The sequence below is a fragment of the Phycodurus eques genome, chromosome 15 (genome assembly GCF_024500275.1).
Source record: "Phycodurus eques isolate BA_2022a chromosome 15, UOR_Pequ_1.1, whole genome shotgun sequence".
Taxonomy (NCBI): Eukaryota; Metazoa; Chordata; class Actinopteri; order Syngnathiformes; family Syngnathidae; genus Phycodurus; species Phycodurus eques.
In genome coordinates, this window is record NC_084539.1 from 11,468,774 (window position 1) to 11,489,370 (window position 20,597).

Here is a 20,597-nt window from a genome sequence, read left to right on the forward strand (position 1 = left end):
ATGTGGCGACAGACTTGCAAATGAGGCAATGGCACACAAAAAAAGCACTAAATGCCTTTCATTTCCAAGATCCTATGTTTGTAAAGCAGGATTTAATGCAATGAAAGCAACCAAAATAATATTCCAGTGTAGACTAGACATAAGAAAGACACTTGGCATATCTCCCATTACCCCAAGATGGTGCTGGCTTGTGGAATAGAAGACGAAAAGGCAGGGCTAAACATTATTTACAATAACTACTTTCAGCGTAATGCTGAGTTGCATTTTTAATAAACAGCTTTTATTTGTTTCTGCGCTGGTCTGTCAAAATATCACGTTATGTGAAACCGGTTGTGGATCGCCGATTCATCCAAATTTCATTTTAGGTCGGTGCCTCTCGTACTCATACAAGTTATACTAGTCATCGAGCTTGACCACAAAAGTCATCACATTCTGTTTTATTGCATTTGTTTACACAAAACATTGATGATGCACAGTCTATCAAATAAACTTTTGTGTTTCATTTCATTGTTGGTTTTTTTCCATTTTATTTTACAAAAATCAAACAAAAAGTGCTTTACAGGGATTTTTCCATCTCAATAAATACAAGGACGTTGAGGTTCACGTTGGATCCGTTTCTTTACACGACAGCCGTGGCGCTTAATTACATGATGCACAGACCTCCCCCAACACACACACTCACACATCCACACACATACACATACACAGAAAAAGTCACATTTTACTAGTATGTTGCATTTTTGTCAGTTTTGTACCAATACTGTTTCACTCCAGGCAAACACAGACATTATTTTATTTTTGTTTTATTTTATTTGTTTTATTAGTTGTTGTTTTTTTTAAGGAATGATTAGTTTGACCAGTATGCAGTCTGTTTCAAGAAACCTGAAATTTAAGAAACACTCAGACTTTGTGCTTTGTGGTCGTCCTTCATTTTTTGGCATTGAAACCATTGACATAATCTGCAATTGGGGACTGAGGCTTTCCAACACAACAGAGTTTTGTTGCCGTGAGCTATTATGTACGGTGAGTGAATTTCATTTTGGTGGCCTTCCAAGGTCTTGCTGACCACAGTTAGAGCCCCACCACTGAGCCACTGTGACAAATCCCCCACCCACCCGCTCCATTCTTTTGCAGCCCTCCAGAAGCTTCAGTCCTTCTGCTTGAGTCACTTCCCCTCTTCCAAACTCCTCTCAAGTCGGAATGATCCCGGTTGTACGATGTGGATGAATCCTGCGTATGATAGATCCCATCATACACGAGTAGGTGGAATATTCCTTAGGAGCACGAAAAGGTGTTTCTCTCTCTCCTCCGCGTCAACTCGCGTTCGACCTCATGATTTGCCATGTGGGGGTCAGTGACTGGAGGTCAAGGGTTGGGGTGCGGAGGTTTGAGGATGTCCTTAAAGGTTGGAAGAGCGGCGGAGTGCTAGCGGCTGAGGGGCAGCTGGGGCAGCGACATTGCCTGATGGGGAAGACTCTGTGAGGTCAGCACAGAGAAGGGGTGACCTGAAGAACACATTTAAAAAAATTTTTTTTAAAAAGATTGAAGAAAAATACTATTTGCAAGCATCAGCTATTATATTTTGAATATACAGTCATCCCTCATTTATGGCGGGAGTAAGGTTCTGGAACACCTCTGCAAGAGGCGAAATCCACCAAGCAAACATCGCATCCATTTTTGGTTTATTTATACATGTTTTAAAGCTGTATGAACCTCCCCAGACTCTTGTGAATCTTCCCCCACACTCCAATTAAGCTACACCATACTCTTATCAACACTCTATTCTCTTAAAACACCCTTTAAACTCTTAAACATACAGTAATGCACAGTCGTACTGTACACTATGTACTTACTCTTTGTAATGGCTAGAAACTTTTATTTTACCCCCTAAAAATGACAGAATACACTCAGAATCCCTTGATATGGTGAATTATGGGCCATATGACAATGAAAACAAATCTGCAATGCACTGAATCTGCACTTATGAGTGCCCCAAAACAAGTTTTTGCGTTCGAACCATCACATTACATTTTTTTTGGTTTGTGTTGCGAGCTAAATGTTGAGATACGAGTGACCTTCAAATACGTCACCGTGTAATTGAAGTGGAAAAAAATGGAACCGTTAGGGTACTACAATGTACCTGCGTGTGGGCAAGGAGAGCCAGAGTCACCGATGCACTTTCCGATGTTTAAGGAATGGGACAAATGGTCAAACACACAAATACAAAATGAGAACACTCACAAGGAGCATGGAGGAGACGTTAGCACAGAACTAAACGCATAGTAAACGACCAATGCGACTTACTCCAGGCTCCTGATGTAACTCACGAGGCCACAGTCCTTAAAGGAAGATATCAGCATGTCAGTGTGTGCGTGTGTGTGTCTGTGTGTGTGTGTGTGTTGCCTTCAGTTTAATTAGACTTATTATTAAAAATATACAAATTGTTATCATTATGCATCAATGGTTCCATTTTTTAACTGCAAGTTTCAGAATCAAGTTTATTGTATTTCTGTATTGCTTATTATTGTTCAAATTTAATGTAAACTGATTGTAATAATTGTCTGGTTTTTATTTTATATATAAATATACAGTAAATATATGTATGAATTTTATTTTGTATTATTTTTAAAAGTGTACAGTGCAGACATAACTAGATTTGAATATTTACATTATTTTAGTTATACATAATTGGATTTACAAGGCAAGAGTCAAGAGTTGCTTTATAAATGCAATATTTTGGATTATTTACAATGTATGTAAGTTTTAACAATCAATTTTATTTTATTTCTGTAATATTTATTATTCTCAACATAAATTGCACGCAAATTTTAATAATTGCACAGTTTTTATTATTTAAATTGTTTTATTTGTAAACAATTGTTTTTGAATGCTAAGACTTAAGTGAGATTTGTTTTATTCATGTTTGTCTTTTTATATTATTTCTTATCATTATAACTATACTCATTGTTATCACTTTAGATTTTTTATTCTTTGGATGATTTTATTTGTAATGAGTTAATCGTTGAACTTTCACTTTTGTTTTGTTTTTTAAGATTTGACAGCACCAAATCGTAAATGCCAAAAGACGTACTGTCGATGTATCCGTGTAGGGCGACCATGCGCGCCCGGTCGGGGCTGGCGAAGGGGGAATAGTGAAGCTCATCGGGCAAGGACGAGGGTATCCTGGACTGGGGGTGACCCTGAGGACCCCCGCTGTGCTGGGGCGTATGCTTTTTGTGTCTTGCTCTGCAGTTTTGAAACCACACCTATGAAGAGCGATGCAAGCACACATCACGTATCGTGCCTCCACAAATGGGATTTTGCTGATGACTGTTACCGTCATTTCCATGACCTTACACTATGTGCTCACCTGTATAACCCGCCTGCTGAGACCCGTCATGTCAGCTAGTTTTTGTAGTGTCTGAGCGTCTGGGTTGTTGTCCTGGGCAAACTGGGCCTGCATGATCTGCACAGAGGTAACACGTTGCTTTCAAGTAGCACTAAGGGACACTTAACTTAATATTAAGGCCACTAGTTTACAATTTGGGCGTAGCGTTTGGGACACACACATAAACCTGACTTCACATTAGTGCTCGTGCTCACACAACATGAGAGGTGTCTTGGCTGGTCCGCCCCAGGTAGTAGTAAACCAGTTAGTACAAGTGTGGGAAAACATTAAAAAAAAAAAATTATTTAAGACAATAAAAGTAGCAAATAAAAATGCTTGTATCGCAAATACATAGCAAATAAAAATGTTAAAACGTGTCAAATATACAAATAAAATATTTTTTTATAATATAAATGGTAGTTAATACCCATTAGTAATTTGCTTATTTATAATTCATTTACCAAAAATAATCAATCAATTAAACAACATAAAATTGTTCATTGTGTTATTATTTTTATTTTACTACCTACAACAAAGCAGTTATTTTGTGAGGTAAATCAATGAAAACAGCTAATAAAAATGAATACAAACATTTTAATTCCTTAGAAAAAAATGACGAAATGAAGGAACAAATATTACAGGACTCGAGATCATGTTAATGCTCGGTGGGCTGGATTAAATAATGAAGCAAAGCATATGTTGCCCACCAGGCCATACTTTACCCAAACTGGCATCAGTAGCTGACCTCTTGACACCATTCATCTTATTATAAGCCAGTGGGCCATCCAAACCGCTTAGAACGTTTTCTAATTATAGTAAAATTACTTCACATTTCTGCTTTTATAAGAATTTTAATAGAAGGAGTCATATTTGTGTCACCTGTAGCTGTTCCGCAGTGAAAGACGTGCGTGCCCTTTTGGCCGGTTTAGGCTGATTGTCTTGTTCCGTCGGAACCGCTCCTTCTAATGTGATACCATTGCCTGAAAAAGACAACAATTAGTTTGCAGTGAATCAATCATAATGCTTCCGTCCCTCTCACTACAGGGTTATAAATCAGAAACTGTTGTTAGAGCTTTCACAATATTGATGTGGTAACTTTCGACTTGTGCCATTTTTGAAGGGGACATATGAAAATACTTTACTATTTAATGGCTTGTATACAAATAGTTGGGTCTCTGGAGTGCCCACCACCAATAAAGTGTGAAATTAAACAATCAAGTCCGCAAAGGTTGAACCAAGGTAACTGGACTTCAACTGGTGAGGATAAGCGATACAGAAAATGGATGGATGGATTGGAATGTAAAACGAATGTTTTAGTTTATAAAGAACTGTGCATTACATAGAGATCTTTTTTTTAACTGATCAAGTTAAATGTTTATATGTCCTTTTAAGGATGCGCCATAGGTTCTCAATAGGGTTGAGGTCAGGGGAGTTTTTAATCCCTGTATAACATTAGCAGTCACAGCTTCAATGGTCGATTTTGCAGTTTTGGTTGGTCCATTGGCTCGCATGAGATTATTTTTTTATTGCGGTATGCACGGTTCTTGTACAGTATTTATACCAAGACAGAAAATATCATACAGAGGTCTTTTGTTGAAATTTTAACTGGTTTTTTTTTATTTGAAATTTTTTTACTTGGATTAATTTGTAAGTAGTACTTTCATTAATTTAAAGGTCCCGTATTTTGGCTATTTAGACCTTTATAGAGTGACTCTCTAACATGGACTTAGTATAAAAGTGTCAATTTCATTTGGAAAAAAAACACCTTGGTTTTGTCATACGAGTGCCCAGAAAAGGCCCCTCTGACAGCTACTTCTGTTTGACCCAGTTTTGTATCAGCTTTGTCCATATTTGGCTAAGACCACCCCCTTTTCCCTGATTGGTTGCCTGAGTGTAGAAGACCCACATGTGAGAGCACACCTGTTTGTTATGTTGACAGAGCTGGCTCAGGAGAGGAAAGGGAAGGTGGAGATTTTCGCTCGTGACATAGATAAGCTCGAGAAATTCGAATGACCTGATTGCAGGCCTTCTCGGCAGAAAAACGTCTGGGACTCAGCAATGCGTGAATGATTTTAATTCCTATTGCACATGTTTACTGAGGCACCATAGAGTCAATATTACATCTCAAATACTTGAAAAAGTTAGTTTGGTAGAATGTCCCCTTTAAACAACAGAAACGTTTTTTTGTTTGTTTTTTTTACAGAAAACACTAAGCATACTGTATGTCAGTGCGTTCCCACCATGAAAAGTGTGAAGTTTGTATCTGACACATTAGATCACAGTGAAGGAGAGAAATGAAACTGATTTTTTTTATTAATTGTTGTCATTGCCAACAAAGCGTAACACTGAAATAATTTTGCCCGCTTACCGCTCTCCGCCGCTCGCTTGAGATTCTCCACCATGGTGTCGTAGTGGATCCTGCACAGCACCTTTTCCTCCACCAGGCCAAACTCCTCCCCCGTGGACAGCTGCCTCTTGCACGAGAAGCACGCAAAGCACGCCAAGTGGTACGCGTTGCCCCTAGCGCGCCGCACCCAGTCGCTGGCGTAGATCTGACGCCCGCAGCGGGCACACTTAGTACCAAACCTACTGTGAGGGACAGAAGAAGAGAACCGCTGAGGCACAGGAAACGCAATTATATTGAATCCAATTCAATCCATTTAATCATAACGACATAATATTTGCTTGCCCCAATTTTTCATTCAATTTGTTGTTATCAACATTTACTTTAAAAACAAAATGCTGTCACAACTGTGTATGTTATTTATATGGATTTTAAAGTCATGAGGAAGGAAAACCATTTCTACTCTACAATGTGGCCCGTGGCGAAAATGATTTTACATGTTACCCTGATTGGGCTTCAAGGTTGTGGGTCTGAGTCGAGATTCAAACCCGGGACTCGACTATGAGGCAGACGTCCTAAACACTTTCCACCGTGCTGCCTAACTCAATTCGCTTTTCTTTTCTTTTTTTAATGTTATCTCACTAACATTGATGTTTCGGTTTAAACTGCGGAGGATAGGAAGAACCTTGGAGGAGCATGTGGCCTACACTAAAAGTCTCCTGGTTGTGCTTTCTACACAAAGAAACCAACACCTGCAATTTCCTGACTGATGCCTGAAAACCATGAGACACACACACACACACACACACATACAGTACAGTACACTATAGCGGTTTCCCAGCGTGGAAGATGGAAAAAAAAAAAAAAGAAGTGGATGACATCACTCCGTGGAGCGGCTGTAACCGATAGTAACAGTGAGGTCAGGCGGTATTATACAGGAAGAATCGGTATAGAGGGGGAGGTGGAGTTTGAGGGGCATGGGGCCAGTGGATGAGGGTTTTGGAAAGAGAACATAAACACGGCGAGGACAACAAATGATTAACGACAGACGTGGCTGTAATGAGGCGTTAATATCTGAAATAAACACGTGCTGCTTATTGGAACTGTTCACGTGCTGGTGAATGTGTTCGAGGACAGAATGAGACAAACACTGTGGTGATGGAGGCACAGCAGACCCCACTATTGTAGGTTTTATGACTGATTCTAAATCGGGGTACACGCAAAGATTTTGAAGATTTTTAACCAATCTTTAAAACGTGGGAGTTCCCCAACAGGGAAAAAAACAAAAACTGCGCTCTTACTGCTCTCTAAGCGTGTGTGATGTACTCCAGATGACCAACACAGCGCAGCACATAACCATATCATGACAATCATCAGTCTCCTCCCTCCCCGAGAACCAGATTTCTGTCATAGTACCAAAACTGACCTGGCAGCGCGGTGCCACTTGGCATCCACACTGCTGGAAAATACAAAGAAGAAGGAAGACGTATAAAAGTAGTCGTAGTAGTAGTAATAGTACAACAAGAAATCGAAGAAGCTAGGCTAACTTTTAGCTTATCTGTAACTACACTGCAAACTCTTCGCCTTGTCATTTTTATTTGGTGAATGACTTGTTATATACATGTTATATGAACACTCGGGTGCTCCTCTATTTGTATTGATCAGCGAGCTCCCAATTGGCTATCGTTCCGTTTCACGTCGCAATCACTTCCGCGGCTCGGTCGAACTCGGTATTGACCACACACTTAAGGATCTACCATCGGAAAATATTCATCCATCCATCCATTTTCTGTACCGCTTTTAACATGTTTTCCAAGCAGATCAGGGTGGGGGGGGGGAAACTCTCTTAACACTCAACACACCACAAGATAATCGCTCAGGATAATCTTTCAGAGACATCCACAAATTGGACCTTTGCTGACTTTGATTCGAATGGGGGAAATCATATTTGACCCGATTGTCGGTACGTAATTGCTATATGATCAGTGTTTGCCATACACGAGCATAATATTTGTTTCGGGGTATGATTCAGTCCCTTTTGCGGAATTGTTGATTAATCGTATTTTGAAGCAACTGAAGTTATATGGAGTTCTCTCTCCATATTTTCTTCCCTTTCACTTCCTGTCAGCCAGGTGTCTCAATAATTTGGTCCTTATATTTTATGTTACCAATTTGACATCGCCATTGAAGATGCCATTGAGAACTTGAGACTAAACAAGATTGCTTTCGGCACTGAGGGTGTAGTGTCTCACTGGGCTGTGCGGGCAGCGTGGCTCCGGTTCCCGCTCATTGACATGCGTGAATGCGAGTGTGAATGATTGTCTTTCTCTAGATGTACACGGCGGTTATCTGGTGACCAGTGCAGTGTGTAGGATAGGCTCCAGGTTCCCACAACCCTGAACAGGATAAGCAGTAGAGAAAATGCATGGATTGCTGGATGGGCAGAAAACCCACGCCACGACCAGGAGAATTTTCAAACTCAACACGGCAAGGTCCGAGCTGAAATTCAAAACCAGAACCTCAGAACCGTGAGGCAGAAGTGCTCACCATTACTGTGCTGTCCCCTACTAAATATCACATTTAACATTGTAATCATTCATCAATTTAATTCACTGAGAAATGTCATTTAAATGTGTCCATTTGTGATATGATACTCATGTTAACATAAGCAACATTATTCATTCATTGAGGATTAGTCGACGAGTGGACGGCTCAACTTTAATACTCCGCATCGACATTGAAAGCTTGATGTCGACTAACCGCTCATCACGCATCTCGTCTTACAATCGGCCAATTTAGAGAGGAATTAAATATGAAATTAAATATTAAATATTCATACCAGCATACTTCGGGACTACCAGCGGAAAGTGCAGCTCCTTCTTTGTCACCAAAATGTTATGTCAAATAATGTGCGGGAAACAACTGTGTGATAACGAGAACTTTATTTATATCAACACACATAACAACCAACACCACAACTTTTGTGTCAACACTGTGTCGCAGTACCGTTTTACAACACGCTATGCTATCGAACACAAGATGAGACCAGCTGGCTCGTTGAAGAGAAACGCGCAGGGCTCATATTACTTAGAACCCTTCTACATTCCGTGGAATGGTGAGTTGTATTTTTAATCATTGTTTTTTTTTTTTTTTTTGTATTAACGCCAGCCCGTGAAGTCATGCCTTTAACGTTAAAAGCCGCTAGGGGACGAGAAAATATAGCAATGACATCATCAATGAATCGACTTCGACTCGACTTTGATCGCATTACAGTCGGCGACAAAAGATCTTTGGTTGTTCAACCCTTAATTGCCACTCTGACTTTACTCTCCAAGATAAACAATGACGACAATAATAATACGACACAAAGCTTTTGTTGGGGGCACAACAGTCAATGGTTATAATATCGACTACTACTACTATTACACAAAAAGCAGTGAAAAATCAAGAACAGCTACGACGGCTTATGAGATGTGAAGAGACAAAAGCAAAGCGAAGGAAAAGGGTGAATTAGAGATGGGTGGTGCGGGGGATTGGCAGTGGGGGAAGTACAAGGGCCGCCACTTGAGTGGGTTTTGGCAAAGAACCAGCCCACTCAAGTCCACTCTGTCTGGGATGAAAGCCCTCTGTTGTGCCTTGAATCCTCACAAGCGTGTTTTCCTCCTTTTTTTTGAGCTCCATCCATCCATACATGCAGCTATATTGAACTCGTCTATTTATAGGCGATCATAGCATGCCTGAAAGTCGCACTGACTTACTTCCCTTGCAGTTGGGTTCACATGACATTATTGTCATATTAGGCATACATAACAATTAAAGAATTAAAATAAGTGACCAAAAAAAAAATGCACTTTTTAAAATAATAAAATATACATACCATTATGATACAATGATTGTCCAATAATCAGTGTTATGTGCGGTTAGCATGTCGGCCTCACAGTTGCGAGTATCTGGGTGTACTGTAAATCTCAGCTTCCAAAAACACGCACGCTGGGTTCACTGAAGACTTTAAATTGGCCGTAAAAGTGAACGTGAGTGTCAGTTTGTTTGTCTGCACGTGCCCTGTGATTGGCTGGTGACCAGTTCAGGGTGTGCCCCGCGTCTCGCTCGAGGTCAGCTGGGATAGGCTCCAGCACACCCGCGACCCAAATGAGAACAAGCACTGTATAAAATGAATCCATCACAATATATGTGCTAATGTGAATGCAGAGTAAACACACATCTAAATATGCTGACCCTGATTTACCTTTACATGCACACATGCACACATCCACCTAAACAGCACACCCGTGGTGAGTAAAAACTCACCCGCGTAAAATCAAAACGACCATGTTGAGGTTACCTGAATTTGAACTAATCTAAGATCACCTCCAAAGACCACGAGTTTCCCGTAGGCCTGTTCTAATAATAGCTCACCAGTGATGGGACATTATGATTTCCTCGGAATTTTGTAGAAGTGCTCATTTGAAAATGTGAACACTTACAGAGGTTTATGACAAGAAACTGTTTGGTCTCTTTTCCTAAAAATAATTGGTGGCAATTTCATCAAATTTGTCATTTCAGACCTTCGCTTTAATCGGTACCGAAAATAGGAAGTCTTAGTTTCCAAAAAGTTGATGACTCCTGAGTTAATGTATTTTGGATAGATCGGTCACTTTAAAAATACATGTAAATCAGATATACTGTAGGCACTGGATGGGAATTGGCCACTTGGACCTGGTAGTATAAAACCAGCTTCGGCATATGTTGAGAGTAATGTAAATAAATAAATGTAACTAAAAAATGTGAAGGAATACAGAGATTCTCATCATTAAAAAGTTCAACTTGCTATTAATTGGGCATCGGCTGTGTAACTATAAGAAATTGTTGTCTTTCGATAGTGTACCGTGATAGATGTCGATGTAATCGTAACGTGTATAATACTTCCACACAATCCAATAACGGTCATGTAAAACTATCTAATGAGGAATTCCACCATTCAAGGACATGATAACAAGCCTGTTGTGGTGTCTATTGAGCCAGTTTGCCCAAGTTGTCACGAAAATATTCCAATAAAGTCATTCTGGAGACAAATGGACTTTGTGGCTTATTTTGCACTGTACTGGTGTATCGTTCCGGATTGTTATGGCGAGCTCCCCTCTGGCTATACAGTAAAAAGCAAAACATTGTGGGGTTGAGCCACTAATCTAGCATGACAGCTTGTCAGCTCTATACTCTAAAGACAGAACCCAGAGAACGCTGCAAATCATCACTCATTTCAGGGCCCCTGCCTTTTCTATCTTCATCTCCACGTAGCCCCCTGTTTTTTTTTTTTTTTGAACACTGGTTCAGTGTTAACACCCTTTATCATGCATCAAGTACACTGTTATAGAAATAAATACAAATAATGATAGTAAGAAGAAATACATTTATACTGCCATATAGTTGTTGTAAATGTAACAATAGTGATTGAAACATTTACTTAAATAATAGGCTTTCTGGATATTTTCTGGGCCTACAATTTTGATTTGTCACATTAGACTTTTAGCATTTGTTCCTTTTTTCAAAGCATGTGGTTTTGTATCAGGGCTACAAAGGAAGGAGATCTATAAATAATCATTTCAGTCATCCACAATATGCAGCATTAATGCAGGAAGTGCCGATTAATTGAGTCTTTGTATGACAGATGTCTTATTATCATTTTTGATTAATTCCGTTCTTTAAAAGAAAAACTTGCAATTCTGCGTGCGGCACGTTGCTATGGAAACTCAATCACCTAACCAGAGGTGGGTTGATGAGTAATTACTGCGACAATTCAGACACACACATGCACACGTTTTGCTCCACAAAGCTCATTCTGGGTACAGTGCGAGCACCCCGATGTGCTTCTGATTGGAACAGCGATGAGACTTCCTGTGCGTGTGTGTGTGTGTGTGTGTGTGTCGGCGTGCGTGTGCGTGTATGTGTGTTTAAGCGCCAAAGGCCTGAAATATAGGTTTGAGTGTCACAGCAAGGGCTCTATCCTGCACTTCTATCCCAACACACACACACACCACCTTACTCCACCCCACCCCATCTCAACCAAAACATACACACACATACACGCATAGAAGGAAACCCACTCTGATTTCCTGCTATTACGTCCCATTAAAGCAGCTGTCAGTCCAAAGCCAGATGAGAGAGTGACATAGATGAGGAAACATCTCCGGAGGTTCTGAAAGAGGTCCGAAAGAATATGGACAGCTCACCAGCGCTGCTGTTTACATTTGTATTTAAAAAAAAAAACAACAACAACAACAACAAAAATGTCAAATTAAAACAGATTTAAATTGACCATCATCACACATCTGCTTCTCAATAAAATTGCCAATTTTCACTCCTGATGTTTACCAGTGACTTCCAAAGAAATGATAACCTAAACATATAATTATGCAAATGTGGGCCGACCCTCAGCTATTGTCAAACATCATAATTTCCGTCGCAGGATTAAGAAACAATCTGTCCATCTGAACATGTCGATCTCAAAATCTGTCCATCTATTGAACTATAGGCTATTTTGCCAACAAGCCAGACAGCTATAAATCGAGATATATTGAATTAAATTACATTATATTAGATTACATTATGTTAGATTACATTAGATTACATTAGATCCGATAAGATCCACTTTGTTTGTTATCCATTTAACTCTAACCCTAACCCGATAACCGTTTCCATGACTGAAATAAGCACTATTAATAGAACTTGTGCAAGGTTAGTGTGTGCATAATAAATAAACAGTGAATTTTTTTTTTTTTTTTGGTTTTATTTACTCATTAGAAATAACAAAACAATCACACATTTAAACTGCTTATTGGAAGACTTCAAATTTCACACCTACAAAATATTGGCGTTCATTACAAGCCCTTTTTTATTGTTTGACATTTATACCATCTTATATCGTTAAAGTGTACTTATATTTGGCTATATTTAGTTTATATTGTATTTTTAAATGTCAGGCTTATTGTTTTTAGCTGATCAGTGCGGTTCTACTGTCTCACGGTGAGTGAGGCATGCTGCCCCACTCAAGTGGCCACATTCTTTCGTCTTGGAGTTGAGTGTGTGGCTCCAAAGAGGAGAGCGTGCATCTTTCTGCAATACCGAATTAAACGAGGCCGCATCGCACACATGAATCTATAACGACACTGATTTCGACAAATCAAATTATGAAATTGTCCTGACACTTGGTGGGGAACATAGAGCCCGTGGGCTATATATGGCCAGTCAGGACATTTGACTGGCCTGCCATGTGGTTCTAAAAGCAACTAAAACTTCACAAAAACAGTTAAAAAAAAAAAAAAAACAAGAATCATCCACATTTGCTCAATAATTGCATCATATTTTTTGGTATGACCCTCAAAGGACTTTATACAAACTGGAATGGCCCCTGATGGGAAGAAAAAAAAAAAAAGATTACAGTCATTGCCAAGCTGGCAATAATTGACTTAAAGGATTTACTGTAAAGTTCATTGGCAATGATGGCATAACATCTCGCCATGTGACAGCCATTTGTACCTTCCCTGACCACTTCTGCGGCTGGAAGGCGCTCGCATACACTTAACGTCTGCTTTACATATTTAATAATGGCTCACAGTCCGGGGTGACCGGTGAGGGAGTGTTTAAACGGAAAGGGGTCAGCTCGAGTATTAGTACGACCCTGGCAGAGAAAACAGAAATGTGTGTTGTGAAAATAATAAAAAGCATATGATTGACAGCTGCTGGACATGCATAAATAAACACAGACCCCAGGGTGTGTTTGTGTGACTGTGTCAAGCGAGGTGATATACAGTGCATGTGCACGATTCTTTGCACATAGTAGGCCGTGTGTATTGAAAGGCGAACGTGTCTGTTCGTTTAGGATAAGAATCACGTTCAGATCACAAAAAGGTGCTGACCAGGCACACGGGGCGGGCTAATTGCTGGTCTGGAGGTCTGGGGTGGAGGACGACTAATTGCTGGTGATTATAAACCTCAGCGCCGTGGTTTTGTGTCAGGTTTCGATCACACACTGACATTTGTGTCCTTGCGCCAGGCTTTTTCCAGGCCAAAACACAAACATACGAAAACAAGGATTCTCAAAGTGTGGTTCACGAAAGAATCACTGCCTAACTCCAGTTCAGTTCGATTTAACTTTTGAGTGTTTTATTTAACTTGTATGTGCAATACAGTTTAATGGAATCATTCAGTACATATTTTTATTTTCCTATATTTAAGTGCAGTGTTAATGTTCAAACGGTGCATAATGCGAGAGTGACTAACAATAATATCCAATGTACTTTTAGGAATAAAACCTCTATGTTGTTTTTGATGAATACTTCGGTCCACTACGCTACTATTTAATATTGGTCATGATGGTGGTAATACCAAGTATTTTTTGAGGTGGTACTTGGTGTAAAAAGTTAGAGAACCACCGTTCCAAAAACCTAAAATGCCATAACCTCAGCATAAACTATTGACAGCAAACATGAATTTACGACCAAAAAAAAAAACATTTGCCAAGAAATTGTGAGCCTGCTTAATGATCAATAAAACATTTTTTAAGCATCTTACTCAACCCAATAAAAAGTCCTTCACAGCCACCATTTTGGCTACCAATGCGTTTGCTGCTCAAATACTCCATGACCAACGCACACAAACACACACACACACACACACACACACACACATCTACACACACGTTCCAGCCTATATGCCTTCAAATGTAACACAAATGATAAAAGGTGTGATATATGAATTGTCTGTAGCACACATTAGAACTCCAATTCTCTCTTGCGTTCACAATTGGAAGCACTCACGCTCCTCCTCATCCTCCTCCGAGATGAAGAAGTGACAACACCCCTGTGTTTGTCCCTGACTGTGATTGCATCATACGTGCACGCATTTGGGCGGTTGCTGCATCCTTCAAGATTTTATGCAAGGAGAACAAATGCCCCCCTCGCCCCCCCCAAAATATTATTATTATTATTTTTTTTTTAGTGTAGTAATGGTCTTGTGACATGAATTATTGCAGTGAGTATAGTTGTATCCTTTTACAAATGTAATTCACTTGTTGATTGTGTGTTTGCAGTGCTCAAAGCTGACAGCAGCTCTGACCTGGCTTTCTGTCAAAAATTGGTTTTTACTTTCAATGTGACTGCAGACTGAAGTGAAAACCGTAAACAAGGAGACAATCTTTGTTTTCCTGCCTCTACAATGCTGTGTCTTGAAGTCATTGCCAAACTTGTAATTCCCCCCCCCCCCCCCTCCCCTCCGTTTCGGAAGACAGCTAAGTCTTATTGTAATGTTTTATCATTATGTACATTTTACAATTACATCTATATTGGCTACATTTGTCATGCAACAATATACTCAGGAAAGTGAGGTTACTACTACAAATATAATTCAGTTGTTAATTGGTTATTTTATATTGTAGTAATTAATTCGTTGATACAATCATTATCATGCTTTTGTATTTTTTGTGACATATTGTGTTCCAACAACTGATTTTACATATTGACCTATTGCTGTATTTAATTTCATTTTAAATGAAATATGTATCCATTTTTCAAACAAAAAGAATACTGGGCCCAAACTAAAAATGTGCGACTCGTTGTTTTGATTTACACCTAGTGCTGCAAATATTTTTTAATTCATGATTTATTTGATGGCCTATTTTATGATATTAAAATAAAATACATAAAGTGATATTTTATTATTTTTTTAAAATAAGAAGGATTCGTTTCCTTTACTAGAAGGAACCAACTTGTCGAGGGAGGAGTGGGGACTCAGTCTTGATTAAGGTTGAAATGAGAACAAAATGGAATATCTTTACTTTTTCTTATTACATTTCTATTACATATGTGTATTATGCATATTAGTTTTATTACAAACAAAAAGGAACCAAATTCAAACTACAGAGTTTTAAGCAATATAATAAAATGGTGCCCCCGTGGGCCGTGACCCATTATTGCCTAGTTTGTCAGCGTCTCAAAGAGGAAAGACGCATTTAAAGCGCGCGCGCGCGCGCGCGTGCGTGTGTCACCACCAGTGTGTGCGCGCGCGCGAGTGTATGATGACAGGAGGTGTTGCCACAGAAAGAGGCAGCGAGAGAAAAGGAAGGAGGTGTTTTGCAAATCAAGTCGTACAGTAAACTTACCCTACCTGAAATAATCCATTTTGCAGAAGATCTCCTTGTTTTTGATGTAGCAGCTGCTGTGCTGACGTAATGACGTCCGGCACACCGAACATTCCAGGCAGCGCACGTGCCAGATCAGGTTGTTCACCTGCGTCACACATAAACAATTATTTACTCATTCATTCATACACGATAACAATATATAGGTACGTATATATGGTTATATAAGTTGAAAGGCAATTCATACATACGCATATTAATAATAAATAATAATCATAATAATGACAATAATACTAATGAAAACAGCGGTTGCATTCATCGCCATTTTGAATATTCAAATAAAGCGACGCAGACACCATTTTGCACTGGGTTTCTTTTCGATTATATCGTTTGTAAATGGATAATCATTTTTGGTCTAAATAGCATTTGTTATTATCGAACATCAGTGTCACATTCATATCTTTGCTGGCATTTAAATAAACGAAGAGCTGACATTCAATTGTAAAGCATAGCAAAATATAAAGAAGAAATGCCATGTTTCTTTTACCTCGATCAGAATAAAATGACGTGATTATTATTTTGTAGTTGACAATCATTTATAGAATACGTGATAATTAATATCAACCTCCAACATGTGTTAATCACGGTCTATATGTTAAAATTAATAGCAGTAATAGGTCTACTATTTTCTTCTTTTTTTCAAACAAAATATAGCAGGCACCTCTATTATTCAGTTCAGTAAATAAATACGAATCTTTGTCTCCAGTTCAACAATTTGTACCACAAGAAAATGCGAATCGTTTTATTTTAAAATTATTACTGTCTTGATTGAGAAATTTAGCAGCGCGAGTTGGTCACGTAGCTTTTAAAAACATTTAAAATTGCATGTAAATATAATGTACCGATTCCAATAAAAGTGGGAGTCCTTTTATGCTTGAAATTATGTTTATCAATAATGCCATGCCTAGTTGAATATCAATTCATACGAAAATTCTTATGTAAAATCGGTTCACAGGGCTAGTCTAATATCGTTTTAAATGTAGTGGAGTATAACAATATCGGAATTAAAATGTGTGTCATGTGATACGCACGTTCCCGTGCGAGGGAAAATTGTTTCGACTAAAAGGGGGAAGAAACAAGACATGACAGGCCGCTTTGACAGGCTTTCAAAAGACATAAAAAAAACAAAAAAAAATAAAAATAAAAACATGTATGTTGTGGCTACAGTTTCCCAAAACATTCTTCCGCTATGCTAGGCTGTGAACTAGCTTCGTTTTCCCGTTTGCTTTGGTCGCTTTTAGTAAATCTCTCAAAGCGGACTGGTCGCCATGTTTGTAGTTTTCTTTCCTTTTCTTTTTTTTCAAGCCTCGATCAGACTGTAAAATGAAGGCTTGTCGGGCGCTTACCTTGAGCAGGTATCGGTCCAGGATCTCCAGGCCGCAGCTGGCGCACACGTTCTTGCCCGTGGAGGGCACCGAGCTGCAGGCGGTGGAGCTGGGTGAGCACACCGAGGGCGTGGACGGCGTGCTCGGGGACGAGCGTGTGTCCTCCCGCTCCATGTTGGACTGCTGGGACTCCGCGTCCGAATGAGACTGCGTGGGGAGAGGGCGCGTGGGGGGGGGGCACGAATCAGAACCCAGTCTCTCACACACACACGCACGCGCGCGCACGCGCTCGTTTCCACCGGGCTAGTTTTCGCGCATTTAGGTCACGTGAACAGAATTCATCAAAACATATGGAAACATGTTGTGATTTTTTTTCCACGTTTAATTAATGCCAAAAATGATTAAACGCAAAAAAACAACAAAAAAAACAATTTTATTCTCCTTTCACATGAGTATTATGTATTCTTTGGTGTTCTTTTATTACTCTGTTCGTATTCTTTTTACGACATCATTTTTATATTATTATCTTATATTTAGTTGTATTACATCATTGTTAACATTATGATGCATTTTGCATATTTTGAAATGATACATTTTTGACGTAGTGTTATTTATCGAAAGCAGAAATCACAAGTGGGGGTGGCGAACCGAAGGCACGTGGTTCGTATGTGGCCCGTGGGAGCATCTGAACCAGTTCACTATATGCAATTATCGAAATAAAAACAAGTGAAACCTTCTCAAATGATGCATTGTTATTTTACAATCTCTGTCATATTAAACACGGCTGCGTGATCCAGGGTGCTCGGCAGTTAGGTCACCGTGCACTTTTACAATTTCTTTTTAAATTATTAATTACATTTCATATTTCATTCGTAAATGTTTCTCCCGTATGTGGAAGCATGTCTCTTCCTAAAATTACACAGTGACTTTCTAAATTTTAACGCAAATCAAATATTATGCCCCCCTGATGGGAAAAAAATAGTTCTCCACTTTGTGGGTTGTTTGTTTTGTATTAAATTAAACACACACACACACACACACACATGGACACATATATAATACACGCATAAGAAGAGGAGAGGTCTTACCATTTGTGCGTGTTTGGAGTCCACACTGCAGCCCGCAACACTCCGACGCTCACCACTGGCGATCACCTACAACGAACGACAGCCAAACCGAAATCTTCATCACGCACCTTTCCACGGGTGTCATCCATCTACCAGCGTGGATCTTCTGCTTTTATACACTCGCCTTGATAAACGCGCAACCCCCCCCCCCCCCCTCCCAACACTCTCCCTCCCATTTGGCATCATCAACAACAACAACAACAACAAAAAAGACACCTTTAAATGAAGCGATCTTAAATTGGCTTCCCGGAATAATCGCGTTTTCCCTCGCAATCCGGGACACGCGTGGAGATGAAGGGAGGAGGGGGGCAGTGGGGGCTGTCGAGGGGGTAAACTACCTGCAATTACAAATAGCTGGCGGATAAGAGGCTGCGCAAGTGTCTATTTCATGTGTCAATCAGGAGGCAAGCGACGGGTCACGCAAACAGTCGCAAATGTGATTTCTTCACCATACACACACACACACACACACTTAAATGCTTGTAATTACAATCCTATTTTAATTGTTTTATTTATTTATTTGATGATCTTTTAACACGAGTGCAGGCGCGTGCAGCAGCTGTCTTGTTTGTGACATTACAATAAACACCAGACCTCCCGAAATCACCACTGTGCATAATGCAAAAAAAAAAAAAAAAAAAAAAAAAAAAAGAAGAAAGAAAGAAAGAAACATAAAACACACACGTTGCTTTACCTGCTTCGTGGTGGACAGAACCGTGTTGCCCTCTGACAGAGGGGACAAAACTTCATTTTTCCAGTACATGAATCCCCCGGAGCCTCACAGCGAGCAGCGGCAGCAATCAAGCCGGGGACAAGTCGTCGAGGGACGGCCGGCACAGTTTCGACCATCCGACCGTTGCCTTCCACTTTTTTTTTTTTAATGCCCGGCTCTGGAGGTCGCTTCCCGGCTTTAAGAAGGTCGTCTCTCCCGATGCTCTTCTTGTGTGGTGAAGCAAAACTGCGTTTGTCTCGTAGTAGTAGAAAGACATGCACGCGTGCATGCATGTCTATGCGCACCCTCCCCTTCTGCACTGTACCTCTTCCCTCACTGGTGGGATGGAGTTGTGACTTTACAGGAAGTGGAACTTGCACGCAGCTTCGTATTCCTCCACGCAAAACCCTTCCCAAGGTGCAGAGGAGAAGGTGGGGAGGCTGCAAACAAGAAAAGTTATGCTATGTGGCCTGCCTCTCTTTGGAAGAAAAAAAAACACACACACACAAAAGAGGAAGGTGGACGCATGCAGATTTGCATATCTCGAGATTAACCGCGGAAAAACAAGAAATAAAGAATTTTTAAAAAACGATCAAGAGTTGTAATATACCATTGGAGATACTCAGAATGACGTGACTGTGAGAAATGCAAAGAAAGGATGTTTGCGTTTTACCTTCATTTCAAAACAAGACACGTGGCATTCAAAGCAATAAAATGTTCTCGCTTATTCAAATCGAATTAACACACAGCAATTAATTCATTTCGAATGTTTGGTTTGAGTTGGTCGTAAGAAAATGTACACATTCAATTGGCAAATTGTGACAAATGACTGGAGGTTTGTGTCGAACCAGCAACTTAATTGGCCGAGATGACGTTTTGTATAATTGCTATATTTTGGCAACAACAAGTGACAAATGTCAATATTTGCAATTATTCTTAAGGCAAAAATGACGCGTACATGAGCTCACAAGGGTTTACATTGCCCCCCAAAATTCACACACAATTAGAACCGTTAACTAAATTCAACATGTTCAAAACAGGCTTATTCGTGTGTGACATTTAAGAACCGACATCGTTAGGATGATTGCCGGCAATTTAACTAATAAAATACATAATAAAAGGGCTATGCACACCCCTCGGTGCGGGTTAATATACAGGTTTGATATGTATAGGCACGTTTACCGGAAATTACATCATTTGCATTAGGCTAAATGGATGGCGCCCTTGGTTTAGCTTAAAAGTTGTTTCTTTGGACGAGTTATCATCATTAATTCAAAGAAAATTAAAGACGGGTGTTTTAAAGCAACCTTTGGCTATAACAACATTTCCAAAAATACCAGCAGAAAATAAATGGACCAGATAAATATGCGTTGCTGCATTTAATTTGGTTTATATATATATATATATATATATAATGGAGGGGCCAAAAAGGATTATCACCTGCTTTGTATTTCTTAAAAAGTAATCCTTAAAGGGCAAAACAGAGATTACAAATAAATAAATAAATAA

General features: G+C 39.6%; 1 protein-coding gene across 1 annotated transcript; it reads right to left on the minus strand.

Moving 5' to 3' along the window:
- Window positions 1-1,139: 1,139 nt before the first annotated feature.
- lhx6a (LIM homeobox 6a) lies at window positions 1,140-19,415 on the minus strand. Its single transcript, XM_061698719.1, has 9 exons — window positions 19,071-19,415; window positions 18,338-18,403; window positions 17,271-17,456; window positions 15,891-16,012; window positions 5,757-5,977; window positions 4,268-4,368; window positions 3,371-3,466; window positions 3,092-3,266; window positions 1,140-1,505 (listed from the first exon to the last, which is right to left on the minus strand). The coding sequence occupies exons 1-9, from the start codon at window positions 19,137-19,139 to the stop codon at window positions 1,426-1,428; spliced, it is 1,116 nt and encodes a 371-aa protein (XP_061554703.1). The 5' UTR covers window positions 19,140-19,415; the 3' UTR covers window positions 1,140-1,425.
- Between the last annotated feature and the right edge of the window lie 1,182 nt (window positions 19,416-20,597).

What these genes read in the sequence shown, in the direction of transcription:
- lhx6a (XM_061698719.1), bottom strand. Translation starts at nt 19,139, where the DNA reads ATGTACTGGAAAAATGAAGTTTTGTCCCCTCTGTCAGAGGGCAACACG. An exon ending in TCAGCAGGCGGGTTATACAG is followed by an intron (nt 3,267 to 3,370) that starts GTGAGCACATAG and finishes CGCTCTTCATAG; the next exon opens with GTGTGGTTTCAAAACTGCAG. An exon ending in CCTACACGGATACATCGACA is followed by an intron (nt 1,506 to 3,091) that starts GTACGTCTTTTG and finishes TGTGTTCTTCAG; the next exon opens with GTCACCCCTTCTCTGTGCTG.